We start from the raw sequence: 16407 nt of genomic DNA, 5'->3' as shown, positions 1-16407 counted from the left end.
AACAAAAAAAAAAACAAAGACATTTTTAAAAAGTGCCCATGAAGCCGGGCATGGCAGCACACACCTTTAATTCTAGTACTCTGAAGTGGTGAGTTTGAAGCTAGCCTGGTCTACAATTCAAGCCCAGGATAGCCAGGGCTGTTTCCCAAAGAGAAACCCTGTCTCGAAAAACCCCAAAAAACTACACACACACAAGTGCCCATGATTAACACTGAACTCATAGCAAAATATATTTTCTTTACTTACAATGTGATTTTCTAATTAAGAGTGACTAAGGTGGTAAATAATATCCAGCCATTTTCCAGCCACTTATGTCTCCTAGTTGTGATCAAACATATGGCCCATTATGGCTTCCAGGTCCATGCACCTGCCATTTCTGTGCCCTATTACTCTTCTTCTCCTATACACACACTTAGTTTGCTTCCTCACATCCTCTAGGTCTCTTAATACTAGTTCACACACTAAAGCCAAAAAGGCTACTTGTTTTCCTTACATTAGTGTGTCACCTTATCAAATCTTGGTTATAAAAACCTGGTCAGTCAAATCTAAACACTAAGGTGCCAGCAGGAACTGTCAATGAAGTCTCTTCTAAACTTAATTCCATTTCTATCAAAGGATTTAATTCCACTTCTATCCAAGTACTTCTCACTCCATCAAACCTAGCAGCTATCTCACTTCATCCCATCACGTCTCAGTATCTCATTTAGGATATACATTAGTCAAAGAGAAAAATGTCAAATGATATACCTAAGAGGAATATTTAGACAATCCTCTGGTAGATTCATAATTCAGAGAAGACTTCCTAACAAAAGAAGATTCTTGTCAAATGACTAGATCAATTCCAATGTCTATTTGTTTCTTAATTTAAAAAGACTATCCAGGATCTGTATGATTCTGATTCACCCAAACACCCTTCTCCCCCCAAAATGGCAAAAAGCACTGTACTTCATAGTCTTGCTCAGTTGGTTCCTGGCTTTGGCTGGGAAAAGGTTAGTCTATCTAAACTCCCTTGCTCCAAACTTCAACTTCTAATTCTGGTGCACTTACCTTCCTTCTGGCTTCCAGCAGCACCAATACTCTGCTGTGTCAATAAATTCTGGTTGTACAGAGTGGGGAGGGCTGCAGCAGCATATTGCTGGATACCAGAATACGCCTGGGTGAGGGCTTCCATGGTACTCCCAGTGCCATTGGAAAGGCCACTGCTGCCCAGACCACCATTCAAAGCAGCCATTCCTTGGAGGAAGAGCAAGATTAATATACTAGAAAGATTCAACTGATAGTAAAGACAGATACATTTAAGTTATTAAAAAATGGACCTCTCCCCCCCAAATCTGACTTTTTATTTCCCCTTTAACTGGCCATTGAGTTAACTATTCATCTGACTAGTCCTATTGCAGACCTTGATGCTACTGTGAATATTACAAATTTCTACATCTCATCACTACTCTCTTCATTACTGTTTTCTAGCACACGGAAGGCCTGACACCATTCACAACTGGCTAGGTCCATTTTCCATCTTTACCTACACGCACGCACGCACCCCTCTGGTTTTCTGTTTGTTTTGTTTCTCTGTGTAGCCCTGGCTGTCCTATGACTAGCCCTGTAGCCCAGGCTGGTTTCTGGAGACTCTCCCAGAGCTAAGATTCCTACCACCAGGCTCTATGTCCTCATTTAACATTATCATTGTAAAAGCTGTTTTTGTATTTTAAAATTTTGTGTGGGTGTTTTGCCTGTATGTATGTCTGTGTACAACATTCATGCTACATCCATGGAGGCCAAAAGAGGGTGTCAGATCCCCTAGGAATGAAGTTATAGACATCTGTGAACCATCCTGTGGGTGCTGGGACTCAAACCCAGGACCTCTGGAAAGAGTAGTAGGTGTTCTTAACAGCAGAGCCACGTCTATAGTCGCTTTAACTTTATTTTAGGGGGCCAGAGGGGTATTTTGCTTGTCTGTTTTGGTTTTTCAAGACAGGGTTTCTCCATGGCAGCCTTGGAACTTGTTCTGTTGACCAAGCAGCCTTGAACTCAGAAGTCCACCTCCCTTTCCCACCTAGGTATTGGAATTAAAGGCGTGTGCCACCACCACCTGGCCTCATTTAACCAAGCACCCTTCAAAGTATTCTATTACTTCTACTTTGCAGATGAGAAAATGAGTATTAGAATGATGGCCCAAGGTTACAACTAGCTAAGCAGCAGAGTTTGGATTTACCTCAGATCTGACACAATCCCATAATTATTTCTAAATTTTCTTGGGCAATCTGGCAATTATGCTATTTGGTACACTTCTATACTGGGCTAGTTTATAAAAGTAACCTGATGGCAACCAGGGGTTGCCCATTACCTGCCAATGAGCCAACGTTGAGGCCAGCTGTTGCTCCGGCTAATGTTTGCAGGGCTCCAAGTGAGGCTATGGGGTTGACAGAATTACTGCTGCTGGAGCTCGGTGAAGACCCTGCTATTAGAGATTCAGGAGTTAAATCATCACTTGCCTTCTCTTGCCAACAGGAACCAAAGAACAAGAACGATCCTATCAACTCTTCTATTTACAAAAGGGATTTTGCAATCACTGAATTCTGATAATTATCCTTCTAAGAGACAAATGATGGTTACAACAAACTAAAAACGATGAGATTTCAAATAATAAAAAAAATGGCAACTGAGGGTGGTTCAGTGGGTAATGGTGCTTAGTTACCAACGCTAAGGACCTGAGCTCCATTCCCGGGACCACAAGGTGGGAAGAACCAACTACTGCAAGTTATGCTCTGACTGTTACATGGCATGCACGCACGCACACACACACACACACACACACACACACACACACACACACACACATTATCATTTAAACTGTGTGTATGTACACCTATGTAAAGGTATGTATATGTAGGCATAAAGGTTGGAAAAGGAAGTCGAATTCTCTGGAGTTAAAGGCAGCTGTGAGTTACCTCCTATGGCTATCTGATGAAAGACCAGTACATGCTGTTAATCACTGAACCATCTCACCTGCCTCAATAATAATTTTTAAAAATTTAATGAAAAACAAAATCCAATCTAAAAAGGGCAAGATCAACAAAATCTTTAATCCCAGCATCCAGGATGCAGAAGAAGGATCTTTTTTGAGTTCAAGACCGGCCTGGTCCAAAAAGCAAGTCCAAGACAACCAGGTCTCACATACAGACTGCCTTTAAAAACAAAGAGAGACAGAAGACAGACGGAGTGACCAAGACCTCTGATTCTGTTTTCATAATACAACCTACCTGGTATGCGTTAATTCCTTTCCAAGATGGAATGCCCCTGCCCTTAGCTCTGCCTTCAAAGAAAGGATAAGATGTGTCCAAGGTGCATAATGTTCCCTATCGTCCCCTTACCTGAACTGGTGAGTACGCTGAGGGGACTGCTGGATGTAGTGAGAGCATTGGTACCACTTGGTGTGTTCTGAGCTGCACTAGCTGCAGCAGCTAGTGCAGCCAAATTCTGTAGCTGCATTGCATTTAACCCTGCAATATCCAAAAAAATCCACATCAACCAGCAGATTAGATGCCTAACATTTATCCAGCAATGACTGGAAACTGGTCCCAGACAAAGAGGAACTAACTATATATAAGAACATACTCAGTTTCTATATTTTCCATGTTATACCACAGGGCTCTGAAAGATTCAGCTATCATTTAGTATGAAACTTTAAAATACAGGGGTTCTAATTCAGTGGTATAGATCATGCTAATAATGCATGAGGCCTTGGGATCTATCCCCAGCAGGGAGGAAGAAATTTGAAGCCACTTTCTTAGAGAAGAGCTTGCTAGTCCGATATAACAGCACTCCAAATGAGTACTAATACAAAGGTGGACAAAACTGAATGGGAATACCTGTGATCTATCATGGGAAAGGAGCCCAAGGGAATAGCACCCAAGCTACAGTAAAGGCCTTCTTACACACAAATAGGTGCATTGGAGGGAAGGAAGTAGCAAACAAAGAGATTTAGAAGGCCCCATGGGAGTAACAGGAAAACTTTAATAGAAGAAGGAATAAAGAATAAACTGCCATATAACAGTAAATTAATCACCAGAAAAAGACAGAAAAAAATGTGAGGGAAAGTTAAGTAAAATCTAGAAAACACAGAATAAGAATAAATTTGAATTATGCTGTACATTTCGTAAAGCATTTTACTAGAGGACAGACTATCAAGACAGGAAGTAGAGAAAGTAAATACAATATGCACTATATCTTTCCCAAAGAAGAAAACCAAATTCTCTAAGGCAAAACCAATCACTATCGAAACTCCAAAAAGTAAAATGCAGCTCAACAAACATGTTCCCCCTTCTCAATGCAATGCTTAGCTACACCCCAGTGGACAGGTACAGGCACAGGCTACTGCAGAATTACTCACACTCTGCCTCTTCAGACTCTTCTGATAGTCCCGGCTCCTGACTGTCTTTAGAGCTTCATTTTGCTATAAACCATGTATCTGTTACTTACATTTTCCATATCTTAACAGCAACAACAGAATGAATTCAGAAACACAAAAACTCCCTGGTTCTAGTAACTTGGGTAAGTCACTAAAACTTACTTTACTGTAGGAGTTTTTTCTGCATCTGAATGGCCTAAGCCTGGATGGTCACTAAGTGTTCTTTGCCATTTTCCTTCCCCAACAGTAACTTAGAATAAAAGACACCACACAACTTAAGAGCAAAGTAGCACTGACCAACAGCAGGGTCACATGATGGAATCAAGAAAGACAAGTCCTGAGATTTAACTTTTTGGCACAAATGGTACCAAACTCTCAGATGGAGGATGCTGTCTGCTGACCTGTGCACTGCTGCTCCTCTGCTGCAGGGAAGCACTTACCTCCCATTGGGTGGAGGCTGCTCAGGGTGTTGAGGTTTCCAGAGGAGGCAGTCTGCTGTAGGAGCTGCAAATAAAGCTAGACATTACACCAAAAAACAGAACAAGAGTGAGAGTGAGGGCTGGTTCTGCATCTGGGATAACTCTATATAGCACAGCAAAGCAAGAGTGCAGAAGCCCCCAGAGAGAACAAAGTCAAACACACAACCCCAAGCCAACAGACATGCAAGTCTAAGATTGCACAGGAGAAGGGCAGCAGAGCTAGTGCCCTAGCCCAGAAGACCATTCCCTGGATAGTGAGACAGGCTCAAGTCTCTACACAGCAGAGTACAGCATAGCAAAGGACAAAACTAGCACAGAGAAATAATCTAGATCCCAGCACAGCACACCTTGGCTCATGACATTCCTAGTTTCTTTCTCCCTCCCATGCTTTCCTAGTGAGGCCAACACATCACATTCTTTAGGTTACAACCATCAACTAATTATTTGTAATATTATTTTTTTGAGACAGGTTCTAACTATATAGCCCTGGTTGGCCTCAAACTCAACATGTAGACCAAACTGGCCTTGAATTCTGAGATCTACCTGCTTCTTCCTCCCCAGTGCTGGGATTACAGGCATGCACTATCACATGTGGCTAGAAATAATTTTCAAAGCATTATTCTGGCAGAAAACTACAATCTCATTCAATGTTCCTAGCAGTAAAGCTAATTTAATATTGAAATATATATAACAACCCTTTACCCTTTTTAAAGACATTCTAGTTAGAACTAATAGTTCTAAGTCCTAAGTAAGCATCAAATTAAAACCTGGCATGTGTCAACAGAAATAATTACCTTTCTTGTTTCCATACATAAGCAGTATTTGAAAGAATAAGGAATGAATGACTGCATTTGTTATCCCTATATGAGCATTTCCAAACCATCCATACAGACTCAGTGGTTTTACCATTAGCTTCAAAGGAAACCTCTTTATCTGTGAAGAGATTTCAGTCTGGCCAGGAACTCACTGTGGATCAGACTGACCTAGAATTCATGATCTTTCTGCCTTGATCTCCTAGGCACTGGAACTATAGTCATGTGCAACTATGGACAAAGATGCCCTTTCTTTTGTGACTCACAAATCTTATAGTCTCCTATAAGATTATGATGAATTATAACCTAAACAATAAATTATAGAGCTGAACCTTATTTTAGACTGAATGACTCAAAGTCATTAACAGAAATCAACTGAAGGAAACTTATTCACAATTTGGGAAATGCAACTATGTACCTCTCTCATTTAATAGTATCCTAATTTAAATTTCAGGGTCTTTCAGTCTGCTAAAGATATATCTGTCCTGTTTTTAGGGGACTTAATAAAGATTTTGATGATGATCTCCACATCTTGTATAAAGAGACATGGAAAATGATGCTGAATAGTGAAGATTTTCTTAGGGATTTCTCTTAGAGACAGAAAAATACTTAAGAGATACTTAAAATTCTTTAAACTAAAATCAACATTTTACTTTAATTGTAACAAAAGCCTCAATATGGAATCAAAAAGTAGAATAGACGACTTAATAACATTGCCTACATTTTTATGTAATATCTGTACATGTCCAAAGTTGCAAATGACACTGTTTGTTAGCTAGAGACAGCAGAAGAAGAAACAGCTGGGAGCTTGCAAAGACTGCAGAAAGCAAACCATAGAACTCACTGCTAAGTACTGGGGTCCAAGTGTGTTCAGACCAGCCAGGTTTCCCCACACAGACGCTGCACTGATCTGCTGCATCTGCTGCTGGAGCTGCTGGGCCATTCTCTTCTGTTCTTTGTCCTTCTGGGTGTCAGCAAACTTTACCACCATGGGGGATGAGCAACCCTATAAACACCAAAACCAATGGGTCAATTTCCTTCTTTTGGAGCCAGAGAGATGGTTGAGTAAAAATGAGTGCTGCCAAACTTGATGATCTGAGTTTGATCTCTGAAACCCACAGAGTATATGGAAGGGGGAAACAAACTTCTACACATTGCTCCCTGACCACTACACGCATGCTGTGAACAGACAGATGGACAGACACCTACAATTTAAAACACTATTTCTTCCTGGCCCAAGGAAGAAATTCTCCTTTGTGTTGATATGATGGCTGCATTCTATTTTTCACAACTGACTCTTCTGATAGACAATGGTGGCAAAGGCAATGTATTTCTAGTAATCATTTTCTGTTCATTTTTAAAATGGGGAGATCTTACTATGTTGCTCAAATTGGTTCTGAACTACTGGGTTCAAATGATCTTCCTGTCTTAGCTTGAATCACTGGGCCTATAAGCATTCATCATCATTTTTGGCTCCAATATGTTAACTTTTTAAAGATTTATTTTATATGTGAAAGTGTTTTTTCCACTTGGATGTATATGCACCACATGCATCCAATACCCACAGAGGCCAGAAGAGGGTGTTGGATCCCCTAGAAATATAGTTGCAGATGGTGGTGAGCTACCATGTGGATGCTAGGGATCAAAACAATTCCTCTCCAAGAGCATCAGGTACTCTGAACCACTAGGTCCCATGATTTTAAACATAGTATATGACATCCTAAGATAGATATTTTAAGTTCCTGGGTGACCTGGTACTAGACTTTGATAGGCCAACTATCCTAGCACTTTCAGGCAACGGGTGTTTCTCGTCTTCCACCTCTCTGCTCCTTACCTCCATGGTTTGTGCTTGGTGCATTGCTTTGATAGCTGTCTGTGCCATGGTTCTTGTAGTAAAAGTCACAAATGCACAACCTGGCAAGAAAAGAATCAATGTTCATTCGTTTAGAAGCTTATCCGATAGACACTGACTGAATATCTAACTTATTATGAATCATCTACTGTCTTAGCAACACAAATATGATCCTACTTTTCAGGGGTTCACAAGCTCGTTCAGTACATACATATATTTGCCATGATAGGGTACTAAATGCCACCAAGGAACAACAAATAGACGGTTTTGAGGGAGAAGCAAAGACTCTCAGTTCAATCTGATAAGTAAATATGGAGAACAATTCCATTTTGGACATCAAGAGAAACTGAGGACAGAACTCCTTACACAATGTGGGGAAAGTATAGGGGGATCAACTCGAGATATCAACAAGATCAAGGTATACAGCAAGAGGTAGCAGGCCTAAGCTCTTCCTCTATGGTGGCTAGTTATCTATCTTCCACAAGTCTAGTTAAATAAGAGACTGCAATTTAACACAAGTATCTGTTTTAAACGCTCTAAAAATGTACCACCTCTGCTCAAGCCATCAGGTCCCCGCAATATCCGGCACTCTTCAATCTGTCCAAACGAAGAAAACATGACTCGGATGTCATTTTCAGTACACTTCTTGGAAATCATACCAATAAACAGCTTCCTGTCTTCCACAGCTAAAAGAGTAAAACACAAAAGGTATCACTAAAAGGCAAGGAGTCGAGAACCAAATCTCTTGGGTTTGAGACTTGCCATGTCTCATACCATCCACCTTACAGATTCTAAGACACATTTCTTCTTCCTATCACTTTATATCAATGGTATAAAATTGTAATAACCAATTATACAATGATATAACAATGGTAACTTAAAATTATGCATATTTGGAAGCATTTCCATAAGTTATGGGGAATTTGCGCTCTTGTTCAAGTTAAATTCACCAGTCAGTGTGTGACTGATAGGCTAATCCTGTAGATATTAAATGCAAATTTCTTAGTATCTTGCCTTGCCCTTAATATGTTTATTCTAGAACTACCAGGAAAAGGCTTTCACACTTGATCAGAAAGACACTTCAGTGATCAGAAGACACGTCAGTGATCAGAAGACACTTCAGTGAGAACTTTCTACTTTCCTTTTCCAGTATTTTAAATTTTATTAATTTTTTAAAAATATCCTTAAATTGTGAATAACATTTGGTCTTTTGTCTTTCGCCCCATGCCTCCGAACCCACCTACATAGCTCTGGCTGTCCCACAACTTGTCCTGCAATTTCCTAGGATCACCTCAGACTCACAGAGATCATCCTGTCTCTGCCTCCTGAATCATTTGTGTTTCTAACTGGAACTCTTGAGATTTGAAAATTAGTGTTTTAGCCTCTAAGCTTTTTACAACATTGTTTATTTTGTTTAAATGAACCTTTATGAGTCAGCTACCATCCAATTTCAGGTGAAGTCTACTGTGGAACCAGTACAATTCCCAAAATTTCACTCAGGAAGAACAAGTCCTCAAGGATGGCACCAAGCATAGCTGTCAGCAGACAGTCCCTGAAATACCTGCTGTTTCTTCACATCTTTTCCCAAGTGGTTCTGGGACAAACTGCCCTCTGAGCTTCCTGCTGAACTTTCTGTTACTAGCTCATGAAATCATTAGACTTGCATTTTTTTCAAAGAGTTCAGTTGTGGGAGTGAAACAAAGATTATTTATAGCTTTCTGACCACGACTATTGTGTTCAGCTTCTGTAGATGACATTAGAAGTCTGAATTCATCTCTGGCTCCAAAAGTACCTGGGTCATAACTTGTGGCTGGACCGCAGTATCATGGGAACTGCATTGACCAGGGGACTTATCCCTATTGAGCTCAGACAGCTCTCTCCTAAAGCACCAACAGGTCTTCTTTCCAGCTGCTCCACTTTCCTCCTTAACCTTGTCTATAAGAGTTATACTTATCAAGGACATTCTGTGTTTTATGTTTGCTTATCTATTTTTGAAATATGGTCTCATGTGACCAAAGGTGGTCTCAAACTTTAAATGCCTGGACCCACATTGTATACCCCCACACCTGGCAAATCCATGTGTGTATAATATTTTCTCTATTATTAACTCTATTTTCCTAGCTTATTAAAACTTAGAAAAGCCGGGTAATGGTGGCACATGTCTTTAATCCCAGTACTTGAGAGGCAGCCTGGTCTACACAGTGAGTTCTAGGACAGCCAGGGCTACACAGAGAAACCCTGTCTCAAAAAACAAACAAACAAACAAACAAAAAAAAAAAGAGAAAAGAAAAGAAAAAACCAAACCAAACAAACATAACCCCCACAACTTAGGAAAACTAGACTTTTATAGCACAACTCAATATAAATGCCTAAGAACAGCAAACAGAAAAGAAAGAGAGAGAGAAAGAAAAAAGAAGAAGGAAGGAGGGAGGGAGTCTCATGCCAAGCAGACTTGATGTGCATGCTTACCATTGTTCTTTTCACTGTCAGCAGGCTTCATCTGTATAGGGTGATGCATCTAAAAAGAAAATCTACCTGTATTATTTCCATTAATGGCTTTCAAAAATATAGACTCTAAAGAGTATACAAAACAGCCTTTAGAATTTGCTCTGAACTCATGTCTGCCTGATGATCTTAACTCAATAAAATACAAGAATAGACAGAATGTGAGTCATAAACTTAAAATATACAAAACTCTTGGCAGCAAGAACTACTTTTTGGTCTATCTTCTTTGAAATGTTTCCTTTATATTCACTTTTTCACAGTAATTCCCACAACAAAGACCTTTCCTCCAAAATGCTTTTTAGTATGTGTCCAACATGCACAAGCATGCCCCATGCACAAAAATTAATAACTTATAAAAGCTCTTACCCCAGGGAGGACCTTCATGTTATGGAGAGCATTCTGAGCTTCTAATGCAGCTTTACGGGTGTAAAATGTAACAAAACAGCACCCTGAATGAATAAGATTTTGCAATATAAAATTAGTGCCTTGAAAACAGAATTCTTAGAGTATATCTATTCCTACACTACTGCTGAAGTTCAAGAAATGGATGAGCTTATTAACACTGAGTGGGGAAGGGCATTACCTTTTGGGGGGGCAGTAGGGGTGGCTGTCATGACAGGGTTTCTTTGTATAGCCCTTGCTGTTCTGACACTAGCTCTGTACCCCCAGGCTGACCTTGAACTCAAGAGATGTGCCTGTCTCTGCCTTCCAGATCTGGGATTAAAGGTATGTGCCAGGACTACCTGGCAAAGGCGTTGATTTTTTTTAAAGCATCTTTCTTTGTTCTAGTCTATTATAGTTCTAGGTTTTATTCTAGCTTCCTTATAGTCAGTAGAAACCTTTTTTCGATGTTACTTTAACTTCTCTGGGAAAATGCTTCTTTTTCCCACTCCTCTTGAGACAAGATCTCATATAGCATAGGCTGGCTTTGAATTTCATGTTATCAAGGATGTCCTTGAACTCCTGCCTCCACTTACTAAGAGTAGAGATTATAGTATACACAACCATGCCTGGCTACAAGGCTCCCTTTACAAAGGTTATGGGCCATTCCATTCCACAAACTAGGTAATATGCCGAGGAACAGGACCTAGCCACAACCAAGCTACACAGTTACTATTCTGGCAGCCCAGTTTTCTAGAACTCATTTTCTCTCTGCTTGCTCAGAACAAACTACTCCCTCTATTACAATCAATTTAAAAATTTTTTACTTTATTATTTTATTTTATGTGTATGGATATTTTGTCTGTGTACCATATATGCCCGGTGCTGAGGAGACCAAAAGAGGGCATTGGATCTCTTTGGAGTGGAATTAGAACCTGCAGTGAGCCACTGTGAAAAATAACCCTGGATTCTCTGCAAGTGCTGCCAGAGCACTAACTGCTTTACATCTCTCCAGATTCTCACAGCCAGTTCTCACATGCTTCAGATCTATCACCTATCAGATTGTAACATTTCTTAAGAACAAGAACTTAGAATCTTTTCTCAATTCTCCATTCTCAAACAATTTTGCTTCTCACTGCTTGGTACTTTCTAGACTCTTGAAGGTTTTGTGTTTTGTTTTATATATGAATTAGAGACTCAAAGGTCTTAGAAGTCTTGGGCTTCAGTGTTCTGATACTTGTAAAGTCTTATAAAATACCATAGTTTTCTCTCAAAATTATACAGCAATAGGATTTTAAATTCATGTTGTATGGCCAGACATTTTCAGAAATAACAATTTTTACTTTTAGTTAATTATGCCATGCAGAAAAAAATTCATTTCTTTCTAGATTCCTGACTTGCTTTTTGTATAAACATGACAACCATGCTCCTCACATTTGTATTATAGAATAACTATTTTAAAAAGTTACTCTAAAATTGGTGATTTGGAAAATAAGAGCATGGTTCCATGTACAAGCAAAGCTAACATTGCTTACTTACTCTCGGTCTCCTGAAATGAACATGTTGCTGTAATATCTAGAAAAACACAATCTTTCTTTTCCTATCCATTTTGTAGGCTACTGCCAACAAGTTTCCTAAAATGAAGCCCTTCTGTTGATAAACCATCCTGTAAGGGCTTCTCTGTGAGTACAAGAACTGCCCAGATGCATCTTATAAATCATACTCATGTGGCCACCTTAATATTCTATTTGTAAGCCACTAAATGTGTTTAGATTAGAAAATGTAGTTAATATAAAAGGACACCATCCCATGTAACCACAGATATCCTGACAACCAGAGATGGGATGTATAGTATAATACAGGAATTAAAAACCCAGCTAGATATGATGGTGCATGCCTTTAATCCAAACACTTCAGAGGCACAGGCAGGGGATATTTTGAGTTGGAAACCAATCTGTTGTTCTACACAGCAAGTTCTATGGCCTCCAAAGCTACAGACACTCTGTCTCAGACAAAACAAACACAAAACATTTAAAGCCCATTCATGTATACTCTGTTTAAAACAAAACAAAACAAGCCGGGCGATGGTGGCCCACGTCTTTAATCCCAGCACTTGGGAGGCAGAGGCAGGTGGATTTCTGAGTTCGAGGCTATCCTGGTCTACAGAGTGAGTACTAGGAGAGCCAGGGCTACACAGAAAAACCCTGTCTCGAAAAATTAAAAACAAACAAACAAACAAAAAAACCAAAACAAAACCGTGGCCTTGAGTAAGCCTGTTCAATGGGTAAAAGTACTTGCTGGTGGTAAAGGGTTTCCAGTCAAGTCTAACCTTGAGTTCAGTTCCTGGGATCCACATAATGGAAAGAACCTAGCATCTCAACTTGTCCTCTGACCTCCATATATTAAAAGAATAAAATAAAATAAAGTAAGAGCTCACCTTTGCTCTGAGGAGGGTTTTGGCTCCTATCCCTTAGGATGTTGATTTCATAGACAGCACCATACTGCTCAAAAAGCTCCCTCAAGTCTTTCTCAGACCAGGTCCTTGGAACCTGGCCCACAAACATCTTGATAGCATCAAGATCTGGTTGGTCTGGGTGGTCCAGGGTGCCGTTCATTTTCTTTGAGCTGCATGAGATAAAGTGAGAAGTTATTTATATTGCATACCAGAGGGTTTTTTTTCCTCTAAAGATTTTCAACAACTTTTTGAAACATAGAGGGAAAAAATCTACTTAATTCACTACTCCCAATTAACTTACCTGAATTTTGTCCATTCTACTAGATACCAAACTAAAATCACCATTGTGATTAAGATATACTTAATTTTAAAGAAACTGACATCAAATGCCTTTTCTAATATGAAAGTTCTCAGAACCTATAAAGTAAAGCTCCCAAAGATTGATCAGTTTGTTGTTGCTTTTGTTTTGTTTGTTGTGGTTTTTCAAGGCAGGGTTTCTCTGTGTACCCCTGGATGTCCTAGAACTCACTCTGCATATCAGGCTGGCCTCGAGCTCAAAGACCCGATTGCCTGTGCCTCCCAAGTGCTGATATTAAAGATGTACACCATCACACCTGGCCCTACATCAGATTTTAATAGTATCTGAATACAACTAAAAAAAATAAATAAATCTCTTAAAAATTTTATTTATTATCTGTATGTGTTATGGGTAGCAGAAGTTGGAAGACACTCTGTGGCGTCAGTTCTATCTCTCCTCCTCTATGTGGGTTCTGGAAATTGAATTCTTGTTGCCAGACTTGTAGACAAGTATTTTATCTACTAAGTCATCTCAACAGTCTAATAAGGACTTTTAAATGTCTGTATAGTAACACAGGATTAATAATTACAGGTAAGATTCTAGACTTTTTAACATATCTCTGTTAAGCAGATGTTAGAATAGATGCATTAATTTCCAAAATTCAAATTAGGAATTTATCAGAGGGCTGGAGAGATGGCTCAGCAGTTAAGAGCACTGACTGCTCTTCCAGAGATCCTAAGTTCAATTCCCAGCAACCACATTGTGGCTCACAACCATCTGTAATGGGATTCGGTGAGTCTCTTCTGATGTGCCTGAAGGCAGCTACAGAGCACTTAAATACATAAAATAAGTATTTCTGAGTTCGAGGCCAGCCTGGTCTACAAAGTGAGTTCCAGGACAGCCAGGGCTACTCAGAGAAACCCTGTCTCGAAAAACCAAAAAAAAAAGTTATTTTGGAAGCAAATGAGGAGGTGGCTCTGTGTTAAAGTGCAAACACAAGGACAGAGTTTGGATATTCAGCGTCCACAGAAAAAGCCTGGCATACCAACACTGGGAAAAGACAGAAGATCCTATTCTGCAGGGCAGTCCAGCCTAATTGACAAGTTATAGGTTCAATGAGAGACCCTGTCTCAAAATAATAATAATAATAACAATAATAATAATAATAATAACAACAACAACAACAGCAGCAGCATTATTACTATTACTATTTGCAGTCAGGCATGGAAGTGCAACCTTTAATTCCAGTATTTCAGAGACAGAGGTCAACATGGTCTACAAAGCAAGTTGCTAGTCAGTTAGGGCTATGTAGCAAGACCTTGTCTCAATAAATTAACTGAACAACAAATATGAAGTGGAGAGCGATAGAAAAGCCACCTCTGGTCTCCACATATCTGTACATGGGTACCTATATATCACACATGTTGAAAAACCCATCATGGAATATACTGTCTTACTAGTTCTCCTTTATACTGTTAATTTAAAACCATGGGTGGTGGAAGCTGGTGGAATACACCTGTGTTCCAGTACTAGGGAGGCTGAGGCAAAATCTCGAGTTCAAGGAAAACTGAGGCTATACAGAGACACTATCAGAAAACAAAGGGCAAGAAAGAGTAAAAGGAAGAAATATGGCAGGTCACTGTAAAAATATAACAGGTTTTTAGCACTTTAACCTTACTGTCCCAATAGAAACCAGGCTTTCATGATCCCCCCACTCCTGCGCCCCCAAGAAAAGAGAACATCCAGGGCTGAAGAAATGGCTCAGTGGTTACCAGCACTGGCTGTTCTTCCAGAGGACCTGAGTTCAATTCCCAGGATCCACATGGCAACTCACAGCTGTCTGTAACTCCAGTTCTAGAGGATCTAGCACCCTTTCACAGACATGCAGAGCACCAATGCACATAAAAATTAAGAGATCTTTTTAAAAGGCACCATTAAGTAGTGAAACAATGGTGTCACTTCTTACAGTATGACCCTAACAACTTTATCAGTTATAGTAGTTTTAATAGCTCTTTCATTATGTTTCTATTACAGAGAAGATTAACTGAACCCCAGTGGTTCTCAGGATATGTCTGAACAATAAGCTGATAGCTCTGCTTTCTACACAGGAAGAGGTTTGTTCATTTATATTACAATAGAACCCTCAACTACACAGGCTTGCCCTTCCATATGTGCACACCACTTCTAACTTTATTATATGACCTATTCATTGTGAAGCAAAATCATGGATAATATGCACAATTACAACTTAACTAAAACCAGTGGAAACTCAGGATCCTAGACAAATCTTTTTCTCTCCAAATTCTCTATCTTATTCTCTTTTGGAAGGAGAGGAAGGGGATACTGGTAGGATTGAGCCTAAGGCTTTTGTACACACTAAGCAAGTACTCTGCCACTAGACTATGTACCTCTTTTTCCTCCTTTTTTTTTTTGAGACAGAGTCTCATAAGTTGTTCAAGATAGCCCTGAACTTTGCTCTGTAGAACAGTAGTTCTTAACCTGTGGGTTGCAACCCACCTTTGGGTGGAGGGTATCTAGTGACCCTTTCACAGTAGTGGCATAAGACCACTGGAAAACACAGATATTTAGATTATGATTCATAACAGTGTCTAAAGTAGTAAAAAAAAATAAATTGATGATTGGAGGTTACAACATGAGGAACTGTATTAAAGGGTCACAGCATTAGGAAGGTTAAGAACCACTGCTGTAGAGCATGTCTGGTTTTTCTCCTGACAGTGGCACACGCTTTTGATCTCAGCACTTGGGAGGCAGAGGCAGGTGGATTTCTGAGTCCGAGACCAGCCTGGTCTACAAAGTGAGTTCCAGGACAACCAGGGCTACACAGAGAAACCCTGTCTCGAAAAAACAAAAAACAAAAAGCAAAAAACAAAAAACAAAAAAAAAAAAAAAAAAAAAAAAAAAAAAAAAAAAAAAAAAAAAAAAAAGAATCCCTAGTGCCTTTATCATCAGGACCAGCTTCAAATCCTTTAAAAACTTTGAAGCCAATCCCCTACATGACTAGCCTTCACCTTTTCATATACTAATTCCATATCTGTAAAAACCATCGAGGTCAGTGCTATGTGAACCAAGGCCCAAAGAAAAGAGCCAACTTTTAAACTTTTTAGAATTCCCTATTCACAGAAATTGAAATTAAGCAATTATGGATTAAAACTGGTAATAATGACAAAAACAAAATAAGCTTACATCTCATTATTTA

At 39.5% G+C, this 16407-nt stretch overlaps 1 protein-coding gene across 13 annotated transcripts in view; it reads right to left on the bottom strand.

Moving 5' to 3' along the window:
* The window catches only part of Celf1 (CUGBP Elav-like family member 1), a 74164-nt gene that overhangs the window by 7665 nt on the left and 50092 nt on the right, over window positions 1-16407 (bottom strand). For 5 of the 13 annotated variants that reach the window (XM_031370932.1, XM_031370926.1, XM_031370925.1 and 2 more), the window contains 10 exons: window positions 12875-13062; window positions 10423-10505; window positions 10021-10069; window positions 8103-8237; window positions 7534-7613; window positions 6544-6705; window positions 4849-4924; window positions 3372-3500; window positions 2345-2458; window positions 1048-1233 (listed from right to left, as the gene is read on the bottom strand). In XM_031370932.1, coding sequence (XP_031226792.1) covers window positions 1048-1233; window positions 2345-2458; window positions 3372-3500; window positions 4849-4924; window positions 6544-6705; window positions 7534-7613; window positions 8103-8237; window positions 10021-10069; window positions 10423-10505; window positions 12875-13052 — 1192 coding nt within the window. In that variant the 5' untranslated portion in view covers window positions 13053-13062. The remainder of the gene's footprint in view (window positions 1-1047; window positions 1234-2344; window positions 2459-3371; window positions 3501-4848; window positions 4925-6543; window positions 6706-7533; window positions 7614-8102; window positions 8238-10020; window positions 10070-10422; window positions 10506-12874; window positions 13063-16407) is intronic. The other 8 variants (XM_031370927.1, XM_031370936.1, XM_031370935.1 and 5 more) reach the window with 5 other exon arrangements.

Source organism: Mastomys coucha, unplaced genomic scaffold (assembly GCF_008632895.1).
Source record: "Mastomys coucha isolate ucsf_1 unplaced genomic scaffold, UCSF_Mcou_1 pScaffold15, whole genome shotgun sequence".
NCBI lineage: Eukaryota > Metazoa > Chordata > Mammalia > Rodentia > Muridae > Mastomys > Mastomys coucha.
This window is presented reverse-complemented; position numbering and strand designations above follow the sequence as displayed.